This window comes from Amblyomma americanum, chromosome 1 (genome assembly GCF_052857255.1).
Source record: "Amblyomma americanum isolate KBUSLIRL-KWMA chromosome 1, ASM5285725v1, whole genome shotgun sequence".
NCBI classification, from domain to species: domain Eukaryota; kingdom Metazoa; phylum Arthropoda; class Arachnida; order Ixodida; family Ixodidae; genus Amblyomma; species Amblyomma americanum.
This window is the reverse complement of record NC_135497.1, coordinates 488,386,549-488,401,766: the sequence shown is the minus strand read 5'-3', so window position 1 is coordinate 488,401,766 and position 15,218 is coordinate 488,386,549. Positions and strand designations below refer to the sequence as shown.

At 48.6% G+C, this 15,218-nt stretch overlaps 1 protein-coding gene and 1 pseudogene across 2 annotated transcripts in view; both read right to left on the bottom strand.

The window, feature by feature from the left end:
* LOC144118315 (uncharacterized) overlaps positions 1-5,189 on the bottom strand; it is a 29,208-nt pseudogene extending 24,019 nt beyond the window's left edge.
* The window catches only part of l(2)37Cb (DEAH-box helicase 16 lethal (2) 37Cb), a 551,956-nt gene that overhangs the window by 484,824 nt on the left and 51,914 nt on the right, over positions 1-15,218 (bottom strand). For both annotated transcript variants that reach the window (XM_077650750.1, XM_077650749.1), the window contains exons 5-6: positions 13,268-13,440; positions 10,552-10,681 (exon numbers count right to left, since the gene is read on the bottom strand). In XM_077650750.1, the coding sequence (XP_077506876.1) occupies positions 10,552-10,681; positions 13,268-13,440 (303 nt within the window). The remainder of the gene's footprint in view (positions 1-10,551; positions 10,682-13,267; positions 13,441-15,218) is intronic.

Sequence of the window (15,218 nt, the reverse complement as noted above, 5' to 3'; positions counted from 1 at the left end):
GCTGAAACACCTTCCGAAGGGAGCACATCAACTCACTCAATCACTGCATTGTGTTGTCATGAACGCCTGAGCCAAATACAGTAATCCCTTGTTATAACGAAATCGCTTTACTCGAAATATCGCTTCATTTGAAATTTCTTCCAGTCCCGACCCAAATGCATGCATTTTAAGCCGCATTACTTGAAGTGCACGAAGAGCTTGACCCGCTTAGAGCAAAGTGGCGAGTGCAGGCATCACCGCCACAGCAGCGACCCTTTTGCGCATGCAGTGACAAATTAATACCGCCGACGAATTAGTCTCAGGCAGGCACAGAACAAGCCACAAAAGTACCAAACCTACGACTGACCTGCCTAGTAACGAGTATCAAGCGAGTGATGAGTGCCCCCAGCTGTTCACAGCGGATGCAAATGGAAGCACGCCCGAACCGGTCGCAATTGCTTCACTGGTGTCCCGCATGATAGAATCCAAATGAAAATAAAATTTTCGTGACGCTTTGCAAAGCCAGAAAACCACGGTTTCTTGGATGCCGAAAAGTGGCCAAAAGACTGCAGGCAGATTTGCGCTGTAGCATTCCAAGGGGTGCTCCCAGTGAGCAAAATTTTACCGCTCTAAAGGACATTTCTAGCGCTGAAATGTGCCAAAAAGCAGAAAAGAAGTGTCCCTCCGATTATGACCCATTCACGCTTGCGAGTCACGAGCGAGTTGAGCTTTCGGCAACGAACTGAGCTGCTCCTTGGCTGCCGTAGTCGTCGCTAAGCCTAACCGTTTCACATCGGCCAAAGCAGACAAAACTCTCGAAAGCGCACGAACAACGTCATTCCCGAGAGTTTTTGCTTCAAACGAGAAGGCGACCCGCAGGTTGCGCTTGCAAGCGTGAACAACAGTGTTGTTGAGCTGCTGCCTGGACGCAAGTGACTGCTGGTCGCACGCCCTTTGCCGTGTTCAACGCGAGGAGCTACATTAACAAATCGGGAAGACAACCTTGGGGAAGCCGGTGTAGAAATTTGCTTGCCACTCGCCATAGTCAGCCTGCATTGCAATAAAACACCGCCCCTAGCTTCGTTCCACTTTTGACGGTGCAAATCGACCTATAATTTTCCGAAAACATGAAAAATCCGAGTGTCGCCAGCGGCGAGTCAAGCTGTCAACAAGGCAAGTCAATGCAACCATGGTGTTTTTGTGATTTTCTCGAGCCAGTCATGCTTGCTTCGCGCCATCCAACTAGACAAACGGTCTAAATGCATGGTAGGGTCATTGAATTTTGTTCCTAGACATCTGTCAACAGCGCGGACGCGTCGCTGTGCGAGCATTGACACTCGAACCATAGAATTAGCACAGTGTCGTCGACAACGGTGCACCGAAAAACTCAGCTGCAAACTTCACAGCCATACACCTCGGGAAAAAAAACTGCCCAGTAATCATGCGAAGCCCCTACTGCAAGACCGTTCAGTTTTCACGATCGCGCTGAGTACCTACAATGAGCGGCTAATAGTTTTTTGAGCAGAGCAAACACAACCTCAGACTCAGCCTACGTGACCCCCCTCCCACCTCCCGCATGAAAGCGGCCACTGCCTTCACAATTCGAAATACCCTGAAGGTTGAATGCATGAGTGGCGACTGCGGCCTCGTGCACTGCTTGGTCAGATTAGAGCAGGGGTTGCGTGCACCTCTTAAGAACTTGAAAGAGCCAAAACTCACTGCCCTTTTTGCACCTGAATAAAGTTTTGCTTCACTGAGTACATTGTATTCTGACTTCCTCGCCGTTGCGGCGCAATTAAAGCTCGACTGCTTTAGATTTTCTCAAATGGTCGCCTATATCGAATTACCGCTTATAACGAACTTTTTTCGCCGTCCCACTGACTTTGTTATAACGAGGGATTACTGTAATACACTTCAATACGCAGCAGCGGACAGACAATCATGCGCAAAAGTTGGCAAGCCCTTTCCAGTGACTTTTTCATGCTTGCACCCTCCTCCGTCGCACTGCTCTTGCATATACCAGTTCAGAGATGGCTATTGGTTTGATTCTTTCAGAGGTCAGGCAGCTACCATGGCCGCAGCCAATAAGGGGCGTAGCTCCAGTGGGTCAGGAAGCTCCACCCCCGGATGTGGGGCCAGTGGAAGAGCGCCGACCTTCCAGAGTTCAAAATGTGATGAGAGCTGAGGGAAAGGCATAATGAAGATGCTGAAATTCAAGTTCTGACTACAAGCAATCCAGCCTCTACAAAGTGCATCAAAAACGTTCTTGCTGAAGGATATTCGTGAAGCGGTGTGCTTTAATTTCACAGGCATACCGCAACTTTATATTGCAGTCCCTTTCAAAGCCCCTTTAAGTGTCCCCTCCAATTTTTCTCGCCGGTGACTCCTCGCTGTTTCTAAAATTTCATGTTAGAATTTTTTGATGCTGCAAATGCCTTGCAGTGCTCTTGACAAAGGAGAGCACGTGCATTATAAAACGTGAAAAATGACCTTTCAAACGAAGGCCCAAATGCCACACTAGCTGTATTCCGCGCCCCACATGCGCACTTTGAAAACTGTGTTCGCGGCTTGTTTTCCAGGACTTGAAGCAGCACCCCCACTGGCCACAGACTGTTGATTAAAGAATATTTCTGGAGCACACATAAAAACAAGTGTTCAATTAGATTCTATGTAAGCTCAGGAATCGAAAAATACAGAAAGGAGAAACCCCGCTTGTCTGGCGAACAAGGCCAGTTTGCTCTTGCTCAACAGTGAAGTCATACGCATCAGGATTTGCAGCATGTTTTTGGAAAACTATGTACGCTGACGTAACCACTGTCGAAATGCATTTCGCACACACAGTCAGTGGACTACAGTACACGGTAGCAAATTGAACTGCCAATGGTTTTCAGATTCTGAAGCAACACACAATGATGCGGGTAAATGAAGCACAGTTGGGATTTCATCTTCCTTTTCAGGGAAATAGTGTGGGGAGCCGCGGTTGGTCTGCCAAAGACAAGCTTATACACTGCAATACAGTCGAGCCCACATATAACGGCCCCACTTAAGACGAACTTTTGCTTACAACAAACGAGACCAGCGCAAACGTCAAAATATACATTATTTCAACGGCACAAAATCACACGTATAGCGAACGTCACTAAGCCCTACTGATCGGTTACAGCGAACGGACAGCGTAAACCCGGCGCTGCAATGCGAGATAACCTGCCTCCAACCTCTTTATGCACCCGGCGCGCAGTATGTTTTCCCGAGACTCATCACAGGCGAACTGCCCAGACCCTTTCGTGCCCCTCTCAAGCGAGCTACCCTTTCTCCGCCGACACACTGCACGCAGTGTGTGTGCATATCCTTCCAAGATCGCCCTCCCGCCCTTCCTCGCAACTCCGCTCCCCTCTCCTCACTCTCTTGCAAAACTGTGAGTGGCCTCCGTGATTAACCGCATTGCTGCCGGTGCTGATCGCGGAGAGCACACTCAGTGAAGCAAGCCTTCCGTGGGAGCCAAGAGGCAGCTGCACTGACCATAGCCTCCTCAATTTTTTTCATGCCCGCTCAACCAAGGGGAAAGCCGTTGTTAGGTGCCGTTCGCGCTCATACGCGAAGCTGCCAACGAGTGGCGCGCGCAGCCCTGGGTGGAGCAGACGACGTGGTAGGAGCAGTTGCATGCAGCGTAAAACGCGGCGTGCAATTCTGCTACTGTGTATACTCCTCTTCTCTTAGTAAAGCACGCGTGATATGCGGGCAAGATTGTGAAAGTGCCAAGTTGTTTTTGTTAAGCCAGGTGCACATGTACTTTAATTAACTGCTCATCGAGCAAATTCTGAAAGCGGTGGCCAGGCATACAGATTGAATGTTGCTGCAGCACCGAGATGAATTCCTCAGTTTTCAGCTTTATTGACGATACTTATTAGTGTGTTTCTTTGTACAAAACACGCATTCTCAGCACAAGTCATATCTGATCCAATATATTAGTAGGAACATTAAGGAAGCATTTTTGTGAAGGATGAGTGAATGAAAAAATTTTTACTGCCGTAGTTAGAATAAAACATATATGCACAAAAAAGTTTTCACAACTTTAACAGCTTTCTAGATGGAGACTGATGTGAACGGCTTCACTACGTAGTTCCTGTCAGTCACAGATAAAGCATAGTTTGCAAAAACAGGCTGGAAAAACTTTCTGCAGATGAGTTTCAGAAGCTGGCTGTGGTGATTGCAAGCACGCTCACATTTCAGTGCTCCATGTTCTGCAAGAGCATCAACTGCATTGTTGACTGCAGCTTGCAGGGGTTTTGCTAAAAATCTTCTTTTGTTGAGCAACACCTCGACGTAGTTCTTCAGGGCGTACAGAACGTACACAAACTGCACTGAAGGATAGAGGAGGCCTCCTCTGTCCTGATGGCAGATCAAACTGTCACTGGGTGCAGATGAGTGCAGCTGCTGCAATCAATTTTTTTCTTGAAAAACACGAGCCAAATATCCTCCTAACATCGCAAGTGCTGCAGTGTCCAGCGCTGGCAGCAACGTTTTCTGTCTCCCCAGAAAGTCTTCGAGGAGATTTTTCGCCTCCGGTGGAAAGTCGTCTGCGCGCTGGGTGACTGCAGGTTTGTGTGTACTGCTCAGGGTTCCAAGTGCTTGCCTTTCCATTCCTATAATGTTGCTGTCCTGGGAAGCAGACACTAAGCCAGTGTTCAAGGCCTTCTCTACACCAGTGAGTACCGCTCTAGCGTCTGTCTGATCACTGCTTCCAGCAGACCACCTCAACCACCCAAGAAACGACTCTATGGGGTCCAAAGAAAATTTTCTGGTCAAAACAAACTTGAACCTTTCATTAGCAATGAGGTACTTGATGCCTTCCACGTTGATTTTGTCGTCATCACAAGCGCTTGATATGTTTCTTTGCTTAAGAACTGTTTCGCTTGGCAGTTACGCCGCATGTCTTCAAGATAGCTTAAGAAGGACGTTGTCAGCCAACTCAGACGCGCATCTTCGACAGAGTCGTATTGCCTGCTGTCTGGCATTTTTTTATGAATGTGCTGCACGCAATTGCTCACATCCATTAGAAGAAATCAGTGGTGCATCGTGTCCATAAACATGGCTGTTGGACCCACAGCTGCAATGCTCATGTCACAGGTGTGTCCTGCTTGTTCTTCGAGGAGCTTGAGCGCAGCAGTGACCGGAGGCGAGAGGACCTGCACAGCCTTTGAAACATTCATTTTCTCAATGTTTGACGGAAAGATGTGCTTACGCGTTAAAAACGAACAGGCTTCACGATGCTCTCTTGTTGCATCTTGTAGAGGTCTTTGAGGTGGGAGGAGGAAACCTCGCCGTCCTTACTGAGGTCACGGGCAAGGAATTGGGATCCCACATTCTTAATTATGTGGCATTGGTCAAATGCGAGAAACAAGTTTCGTGTCGGATCTTGAAGGTGCTTTATGCAGTGCATTAAATTTCTATCATATACAGCAGTTGAAAAGCAAGAATGTTGAGTTTGTGATTACCGGCCAGAATCTGTACAATCTTAAAGCCAATTATTTCCAATTCTTTTAGGACGTACTTTATCAGGGAAAACAGCTTCTGGCCAGTGCAGTTTCTCGTGATGAAATACCCCACAGGTATCCGGATGCGCACCGAAAGCCCTACTAGCACAAAACACAGAAGTGAGTTGGCTAAAATAGGATCACTACTAGCTCTTTCTTCCGTGCTGTTCCCCAGGTCTACTTCCCTCACAAATGAACCTCTCTGCTTGTTATATTGAAGCCTCTGCTGCATTCGCATCTCATCAACTACTAACGAGCCCACCTTGGCATGCTCGGCTTTTAGGCCCGTTGCCTCTGCCTCAAGGCATTGCTTAACAAGAGATGTGAAGCCTACCTCGCCTGAATTGACTCCGAGGAATCTTTGCAAAGTAGAGCTGCATGGCAGTTTCAGGAGACCTTCTTTGCGGACGTGCTCGTACACCTGTGTTGGCAGGTTCCTTAAAATTATGCAATGATGCACAACAAGCTCGGACCAGGTTGGCCTGATTTTTGAAATGTTTTTGACTTGGTCGACCAGAAGGCTTGCACATAAGTGCTTTTCATTCGCTGCTTTGACGACACCGGCAAAAGCAGCAAGATGACAGTCCTCTTTCAGTTGCCTTAGTTCCTCCTTGTACTTGTCCACTGTTTGTTTCAGTAGCTCTTTTCGGGTTTTCAAGTCCTGCTCTTTTCGTCGGCACTTCTGGCGTTCGCAACAGAAACAGAACTGCGGATGTCAGCCTGTGTCACCTTGTCTTTTGCAGTTCTCGGTGTTGAGGCTTCCGGCTCGACCACATGCTCACTGTTACTGATTGAATCACCCATGTTTGCAGAGCTTTGAAGTACTGGAGACAACGTAGTTGGTAGTGGAGACCAACCGACGACGTCGGGACAAAGGCTACTTGCATCTATCGGCTTGGAAGCAGCATCGGCCAGGAGCATGGGGCATGGAATGGACGCTTCCCGTTTTCGTACAGCATTATCGCTGCGCGGTCTCTTGCAGATAGTCCAGAAAAACGCTTGGAGTCACACCTCTTTTCAGCTTCCGGGTTGTGCATACTTCCTTGTAGTCGCTTGAAAGAAAATGCTTGCTGCAGACGACCGAATACCAAGATGTGGCATTCGGCACCCAGTTCTTTCTAGAGATAACTTTTAACCACTGCGCTCTTAGTTCATTGTCGCTTGGAATCTCGTGCAAGGAAATGCCTTCGGTCTCCCGCTTTGCGTCAGACTTACCGTATTTACGCGCATAATTTGCACCCTCGCATAATTTGCGCACCCTTAACTTATCACCCGGGTTTACAAAAAAAATTTTTTACTCGCATATTTTACGCACCGCGCTGCGCTAGACCACCATCATGCACGCGGGCTCTACCCTATGGCTGTACCCAGTAGCATTAGGCTATTCCGCGTGTTTGTTTGGAAGGCTTTTTGAATCTTTTGTGCACTGGGCGTTCATGGTGATGTCAGAGGCCGCTGTTACAATCGCGGCGGCGCCAGCGGCATCACCATTCGGAATGGCCAGCAGCACTTCCGGGGAGGATCGGCAGCTGATAGAAGAGCCAACACCGCTGTTTGTTTGGCTGATGCATGTGACTCGACTGCCGGCTATGCTTTTCTTGGTGGCTCTGACGGCTTGTGTTCGGTTGTTCGGTCATGTCTTGCGATGGGATATCACAACTATACGGCAAGTTTCAAAGTGCTTGTCAGCGCCTTATCACGGCGTGGAGCGGCAAAGCCAGCGAGAATAACCGCGTGCGCACAAGTTTGCCCATAGACGACAATAGTTGTGTCAGAAAACTTGTGCGCACGTGGCTATTCTCGCTGGCTTCTCAGCTCCGCGCCGTGATAAGGCGCCGACAAGCAGTTTGGTCGACGCTCGTGCGGTACTGTTAAAGAATTGTGTGGTGTGACAATTGATTTATTGATTTGCGACTGCTTTCCCGGACGAAGTTGCGAAAGCAAACTTACGGAATCCGGAACTACCGAACAATTGGCTGGGCAGCAAGCAATGACGTGGTTTAGCATCTTATTCAGCTTTGTGCATGCACCTTCACGCCATCCCGCGAGGGAAGGTTGGGGGGGGGGGGGGGGGGCGGCCTTTCATTTAGAGTGAACTTTTTTTCGGGGGGCAGGCAGCGTGGGGTGCGAGTCCGGGTGCTAACGTATACGCAGCTACATACACTATACCTATATTGCGTGTTATGACCATTGTGGAGTTTTTTAAGTCGCGCTTGTGAAACCCCCTTCTTGGAGCCCTAATTTCTGAATAAAAAGTGCTCAAATTATGCGCGTAAATATGGTACATCCTGGCACACAGCAATAAGCCATAGCACATATTAATTTAGGTTGAAAGAAAGTCAACCAAGAAAGTCACCAACCACAACCTTACAAAATAACCGACTCGGTTACTTCATCAGGTATATGTGACTGTGGGCGAGTTGCAGCTTGCCTTTTAGAGAGCGCCCCTTCATGGGTTAAGCCGCTCACTCGCTTGGCGGCACGTGATGCAACCTGAGGAGCCATTGCGCAACGCTGGATATCCTGGAACATGGTTAAAGCTATGAGTCACGTTGTCAGACTGTGTGGTGACGTTCAGTGGAAAGCTGCAGAGCGCAGTCCCCGTTAGTATACAGCGGGGAGGTTTCTCTTTGTACTGTTGATGTTGTTCGGAGTCGTTTGAATGTGCCAGGATTCGAGGAAGAGCGTTTTAGCCACCTTGTTCTGGTTCCGAGTATGCTGGTTTCGTCGAAGTTGATTCTGTGTCTTAGAAATACTTGGTTACAGGATTGCGCTTTCTTGCATAGTTGCGGATGTCGTTTTTGTGCTGCCGAATTTTCTTTTATATATTTCTGGCTTCGCGATGTAGCTTTCGTCGCAGTCGGCGCAAGGAATTTTGTAGATAATGGCTTTGGCTCTTTTTCTCCGTGGCCGATTTTGGGAACAGGTAAGCAAGCGCAGCAGTGCTAGTAGACTTGTGCGCAACCTGGAGACCCCCTTTTCTGAGGATTCGGGCGATGGTTTCGCTGCCACTTCGGACATAAGGCAGAGTGACGTATTTTTTGTGGTGGTGTTGACTATCATGTGTTGATTTCTCGGCAGTGAGCACAACGCATGTTCCCTCAGAGTCAGCCAGGGAGTGTTCTGCCATCGCTCTCCTTTCTCTGTTAATGAACAGGCCAGAACACTGCGGGGCATATGAACAAGGTTGACTTCGAGAGAACCATTGCAAAAATTTGGAAGAAAACACACAAGCAAAAATTTGGTGCCGAGGCGCTCGGCGCTGCTGACTCACAATTAACTGGCGTTTATTTCCCAGATGATATACAAGAGCATTCCTCTTTGTTGTAGCCATGAATTGGTAATGGCTTAGGTCAAGTTGGTCCTTTGCTAAGTAGGCAAAGCCCAGGCTTATTCTGCGGCCACCGAAGCCCCTGCAGCCGGCCGCAACTACGCGCACACCCATCCATCCAGGGCTGGCAGCGCCGCCCCGCGGAGAAACACGGCAGAGTCAGACGGCGGTTCAGCAGCCTTCGACCAGGCACGGAAAAAATAGAGGAGGCTAAGCACTGATGCTCACGAACGCCCCTTATTGGTCTCTCCGCTAACGCTGTGCGCCTGCACCTGTAGTTTGATTGCCGCTTGTGCACGTTGCACGTCTACCCCATCGCGCGCTTTTGTCACCCTTGTTGCAGAGTGGACGTTCCGTTTGCTTCGTTCAAATCTCGGGCCCTGGTTGTAATTCGGGATGGCGGACGGGAACACCGTGCCCGGAGCGGTCACGAAATGAAAAGCGCTGGCCATTTATTCACAGAGTGGCTGAGCGAGTTTGATCGCGACATGCAGAGGCAATGCAGACGCGTGCTACTTGCGCTGGACAACTGCTCAGCGCACTACATGCGAATTTCCCTGACGGCAGTAACTCTGCTTTTCCTGCCGCCCAATACCACTTCTTAAGTGCAGCCGCTTGACTTTCGCATAATTTGTGCCTTTAAAGCATCGTATAGGCGTTACATTGTGCAGTGCTTGCTCATCGCTGTTGACCGCCCGGCTGCCAACTTGCCGCTTCGAGTTGCATTATATTCAGCGGTAGAGATGGTGAAAGCAGCCTGGGCGGAGGTGACGGCCACTTGCGTGTGGAACTGCTTCCGCAAGGCCGGCTTCGCAGACACAGTGTCTGATGCTGAGCCTAATGCTTCGGAAGATGACCAGCCCGGCGGCGATTTGTGGCAGTGCTTCGTCGACTCCGACATGGGGAGTCATGACATTGGTAGGAATGATTTTATTTCTGCCGATGACACCGACACCGCGGAACCGTGCATGGACGAGGGCATCATTTCTGAAGTGCGGGACGAGAGTGATGCGGAGGAATCAGACGAGGATGAAACTTTGGAGCCAGCGCCCATTAGCGCACCTGTAGCAATGAGCTACATAGAGAGCCACCCTCATCGGATCTGCGCTGAAAAAACAGACGTCCATCACGGACTTTTTAGCAAAGAAATAGATTTTGTGTTTTGACAAATCAAGTGTCTTTAAAGCTGTGGTCCATTTACTACAAACTTCGGGATATAACGTACGGACGGCGCGCGAGGCTCATGTCCGTTATAAGCGAGCTCGCTGTACCAAGCACACGGTTGGGATCAGGATGCCAACCATGCCAACTGCCGTTTCGTGACAGTAATGAGAGTGGGGTTGGCTACAGCGTGGTTCCTGTTTTGTTTCCAGCCGCAATGTGCATGCCATTTTGAGATGCAAGTTTCCTTTAGAAAAGTGCGCATCGGAATTGGGTAAATACAAGTTGCAGTTTCGGTTTTATTTCTAGCTTCATTTACCTGATTTCCGTTCCGATTAACGAGACTTCAGTGGCACTGCCTTAATACGATGCCAACCAATTATGAGGCGAGAGTTCTGTTATCAAGATTCTACTGTAAATCTTGACTACTCCCTCACAGATCCACTTAAGCACAGTTTTCCAAATGCATCAAATTTAGATGGAAATTTAGTGAATGCTCACTCGAGAACTTTGTGGCCCTTCCCATTCCCCCCCCCCCCAGCTTACCTTCCCCTTGCGCTCCTGGGGCATGCGGTAGCGCTGGACCTTCTCCAGATCCCGTGCTTGATCATGCTCCTTGGCCAGCTGAAGCACTTTCTGCTTATACTCGAGTTCCTTACGCTCACGCTCTGTCAGCCTGCGTCCATCAGAATAGCAGACAGCGTCAACACGTGACCATGTTCCCAACACGCCACCAGTTTCCAAGCCCAACAATAAAAAGAGTGGTCCAATCACAGCAGTGAAAAAAATGAGCTTTTAAATGACTGACTAAACCAAACGAGCCTACAATCTTGTGTGATTTTAGGTAACAAGAAAAGCTTTACCAATAGCCTACTTTTTGTCATCAAGGAATTCTGCTCGGCAGCCCTGAATGTGGGCGAAGCTTTACAGCAAACTGGATTTGTATCCACGGTGGGGACACAGCGGCTTACACCGCTCACACATAAAGTGCCCTAGTTCCTCTAAATGCAATGAGATGGCTCTTCGCTCAGCGGCCTGTGGCACAGTGCGCAGCAATGCTTTCCTATGGGGAATATGCACCTTTTGGCGCCTTTGAGTCAACCAAGACTCCATGCATTGGTCGACTCCTCATACTATTGGAGGTCAGTTTAAAAAAAAAAAGAAGGCAGGAGCCAGGACGTTTAATCCAATTTAATAGGGAAATCGGCCACACAGGATAATAATTTGAAGTTTCTAAGAATGCTTAGAGCGTGTAGATCGAGTTCCCGCGGAAAAAAGGTGAGCTCAGAGTCCTCTTTAGTGCACCTTTAAGAGGACATTTGCAAGTGCAAAGATGCACCTATGTACAATACTTTTATGTGCTGAATACTACAGAACTATAAACCAACCATTCAATGCATTTTTAACTTTGACTAATAGACCTCCTTGGTGTTCTGCATGTTTTTACAAGCGCTGGTGCAAAGTTCGACGAGAGGCATCTAGGCACAATAAAAAACCACTTTGAAAAACTATTGAGCGTTTCAGCCTTTCCCACCAATGAGCTGCCTCATGATACTTTTTGAAGAAATTTTCAATTCTAGTCCGAGTTGTCTTATATGTCCAAGAGACCGAGGTACAGAACACATACCAAAATGATTTATCTTTTACTAAGCCATTGGCGCAACTCTACACCTCTTACTTTTTTTTTCCTACAAAACTAGTGGTCGAAAGAGATTGAAAGTGATGTCATTCAATCCCTAGAGACATCATGGCTGAAATTGTACCATTTGTATGCATGTGAGACATGCACAGAGGCTGTGCCTTAAAAAGGGTTAAGCTGAACCCTTTTCGTCAGCCTCCATGTTTCTGCTTCATCCATAGGTGAAAGCCGGTAAGACACAGCTGTCGTTTAGTTTTCTCTTCAGGAATATTGGTAAAATGTCATTCATGATCTCAGACAACCTGCTACATGCACTCCGCCTTTTTCCACACAAGCCCATTTCTTCTTGAGGATTTTGATCAGGATATCATTACCTGTGCTTATTTCCTGACCCACTTTTCCCTCTTCCAGTACCTCAACATTACACCTATCATTTTCATTCGCATAGCTCACTGTGTTGTCCTCAATTTAAGTTGTACCCTTTTGTCAGCCTCCATGTTTCTGCCCCATAGATGAGTACCGGTAAGGTGCAGCTGTTGTACACTTTCCTCGTGAAGCCAAATGCCCCGTTCTTGTTTTCCCAGTTCTTCCCCTCTATTATGAGTGGCGTAGAATGGCGGCTGCAGTAACAGCCAAGGTACAAGTGCATGTGCACACCCTATCATAGCATGCACTAATTGCAGGTGGGAAGTGAAGTGTCCACCCTCAGCACCTTTTCGTTATGTCAGTTGTTGGAATTGGCACTGCACTGGCCCATCTCCCATATGGGGCAGACTCCGGTGCAGTGAAAACAATGCAACAAGCCCACCACTGCACCACTTAATATAAGGCGGGGGTTCTGAATGTTTTTAGCCTCGGGGAACCCCGCATGTCGTGGCTTGTGTTCCTTCCAGCCCGACATGCATGCAAAATGTCCAAATTAATTGAATCATGACTGGCTGCACAGTGGAACTGTCTGCAATGAACAGCCACAGTGTGATGAGTACCACAATAAAGTCTGTAAAAGAAAGGTACCAGTGCACAATTTTAGGTGCTCGGGGAACCCCAAAAACACTCCAAGGAGCTCAGTCTCAGAACCCCTGATATACAATGTACCCCCTGTATCCAGTTTGTGTTTTTGGCAGATAATAAGGTGCCAACTTGCTTTTTTTTTTCCGGCTAAACAGCACAAGCTACCACATACTCTTTCAACAATCCCTTCAACCATGCATTATGCAGCATCAACATCGTGCACTGCCCGCTGTAACTTGGAATGTTTTTATTCAGAGGATTTTCCCAATGGAGAACATACGCACTACAAATGAAGCCATGTACAGGTGCCTACAAAAGTTTTTAGAACGCAGAATTCAGACCATTTTTTGGCACTCTAACATGCCCAAGAACTGAAAAGTGTGGGGGCCTCAACTGCTGGCTCTAAGGCAGCTGGAAAACGGGGATTTTGTGAGCACTTGTACACAGGCCACTACCTTGCGTGCTTATTCTTCAGCAGACACTTCTAAGCCACTTCCTTGCTGAAACTCTTCACCAGTTATTCTCGTTAAGAAAGTGGCAGGAAGAATGGCTTCACCAATGCAAAGATCCAAAATCTGGAGGGCTTTGAATGAAACAGAGGGAAGCACGCACCTGACATCAGAGAAGAGGAACTGCTCGTCGTGGATGTCGGCTTCCAGCTCAACCAGCTTGTCATCTTTCCGCTTCTCTAAATACTTGCGCCGTGACTCCACCCGCAGCCGAGGCAGGATCCGTTGCCTGTCTTCCGCCTCCAGTTTCAGGCGTTTGGCAGCCTCTTCAAATGCCTGTGCATGCAAATGCTGCCTCAACAAATGCAGGAATGGGCCTCACTCACAACGAAAGTGGAAGCAGCAGCAAAAAAAAGGAGGCAGAGTAAGACATAAAGACTGCGCAAGTGAGATGAGGTCATTGTGCTCAGAGGGAGACTGGCTCAAAATAATCCCCATTACCACAAGATGCCATTTGCTATTAAAGGGACACTGAGGAGAAATTGAAGTTGGCTTGTATCGATAGAATACCAGCTCCTGATCACAAAAACGCCGCTCTTACTGATAACAAAGCTCTTGTAAGGTAGAAAATAGTAAGAACCAAAATACAGGTATCGCCGCCACAGGCCAAACTCGCAAGTACAAGCGTGGTGACGTCGTAGGACAAGAGACGCCACCTTGGAGGAATTGTCCTTCCTACATGGGTAGCGAATCTCTGAGGCTGACAAAGGAAGATTGCGCGGTTCAATATTGAAGTAAGTTTTCTTTTAAAACCGATAGTGCACTTTTATCACACAAAGAAGGCAGACAAAAGGCAACCTGAATGTTGGAAGCAAAGAAAACCGATGCTTGGCGGCGCCACAGGCGGCCAGGAGAGTTTCGATTTGTTAAGGCGCTTCGCGTCAATGAGCTTTGCGTGCCCCGTGGTTTTGTTTTTGACGCGCCTCGATTTACAAGCGCCGAACAGCAGAGGAACTCCAAGTGCCGCTTCTAGTGCTATAGTTTAGCTTTGAAGGAGCCTGTTAAGGCTTGTCAGATGATCGCCACGGTCGATGAAAAACTATGATGGCACAATGGTCGGTAATCGTACATGTCAGCACTTGTGTCTTCGCACGCTCGCCAGGCGAAACATTCCCGGCTGTGCCAGTCAACTTCAAACTACTTAACGGAAATCGTTTATTAGGGACGACGGGAGACAAGGTACAAGACAGTTCAGGAAAATTGCTGATAGCCTAGCTCTGTTAGGCCAGGATATACGTAGCGAAAGCACGGAGATTTCTGCATCAGAAGAGTGCATTCACTAGATGCGCCTTTACTGATAATTACTACTTGAGCCGTCGTGGCAGTGTGGTAGCGTCCCCGCCTCAAACGCAAATGGCCGTGGTTCGATTCCGAACCTCGGCACGGGATTTTTTTTTTTATTCAGTGAGTGGGCGGGGGTTTCAGTGGCTCCCATAGATGCCGCCACCGAATACGTTGGTTAGCGGTTAAGCGCATGCTCTGTTAAGGCGCGTTTATGCTCCGGCATAACACGCACACGCGCGCTGCACGGCGACGTCACGTCGGCCAAAGCGAGACCCTCTATACTCCAACTGCGCTTGACCACCGACGCCTTCGACGGCTTCGGCGCACTCTGACCGCACTGGCGGGGAGACTTGGAGCATGTCTCTATTTCGCGCCGAGTGCGCCAGCCGCCGCCGGCCCGGCCAGACTCAATGGGCTCCGCGGCGAAGTGCGCGTTGTGATGTAATTCAATAACTTCGGCAGTTGAGCGGAGCTGTTCTTTTCGAGCTCTCGGCTAATTTGATCCATTAACGGTACACATCTGAAGGTACATGCAAGTGAGCGAGAGAGCCCAATCCAGTGGACCCGTTGGATCTAGCGAAAGCTGTTGAAGCGTCGTACGTCGGCTTTAGTTTCAAGGCGCCCACTTTAAACGCGACCGCCCTTGAGCACCTATCTGTTTTTTGTGGCAATAAAATAAACAACTTGACCCTTGCAACCGTGGGAGACCTCGACGCCGCCTGCTGTCTCGTGCAACCGCGCCGTTCAAGGAATCACAATGCGTTGGCCCC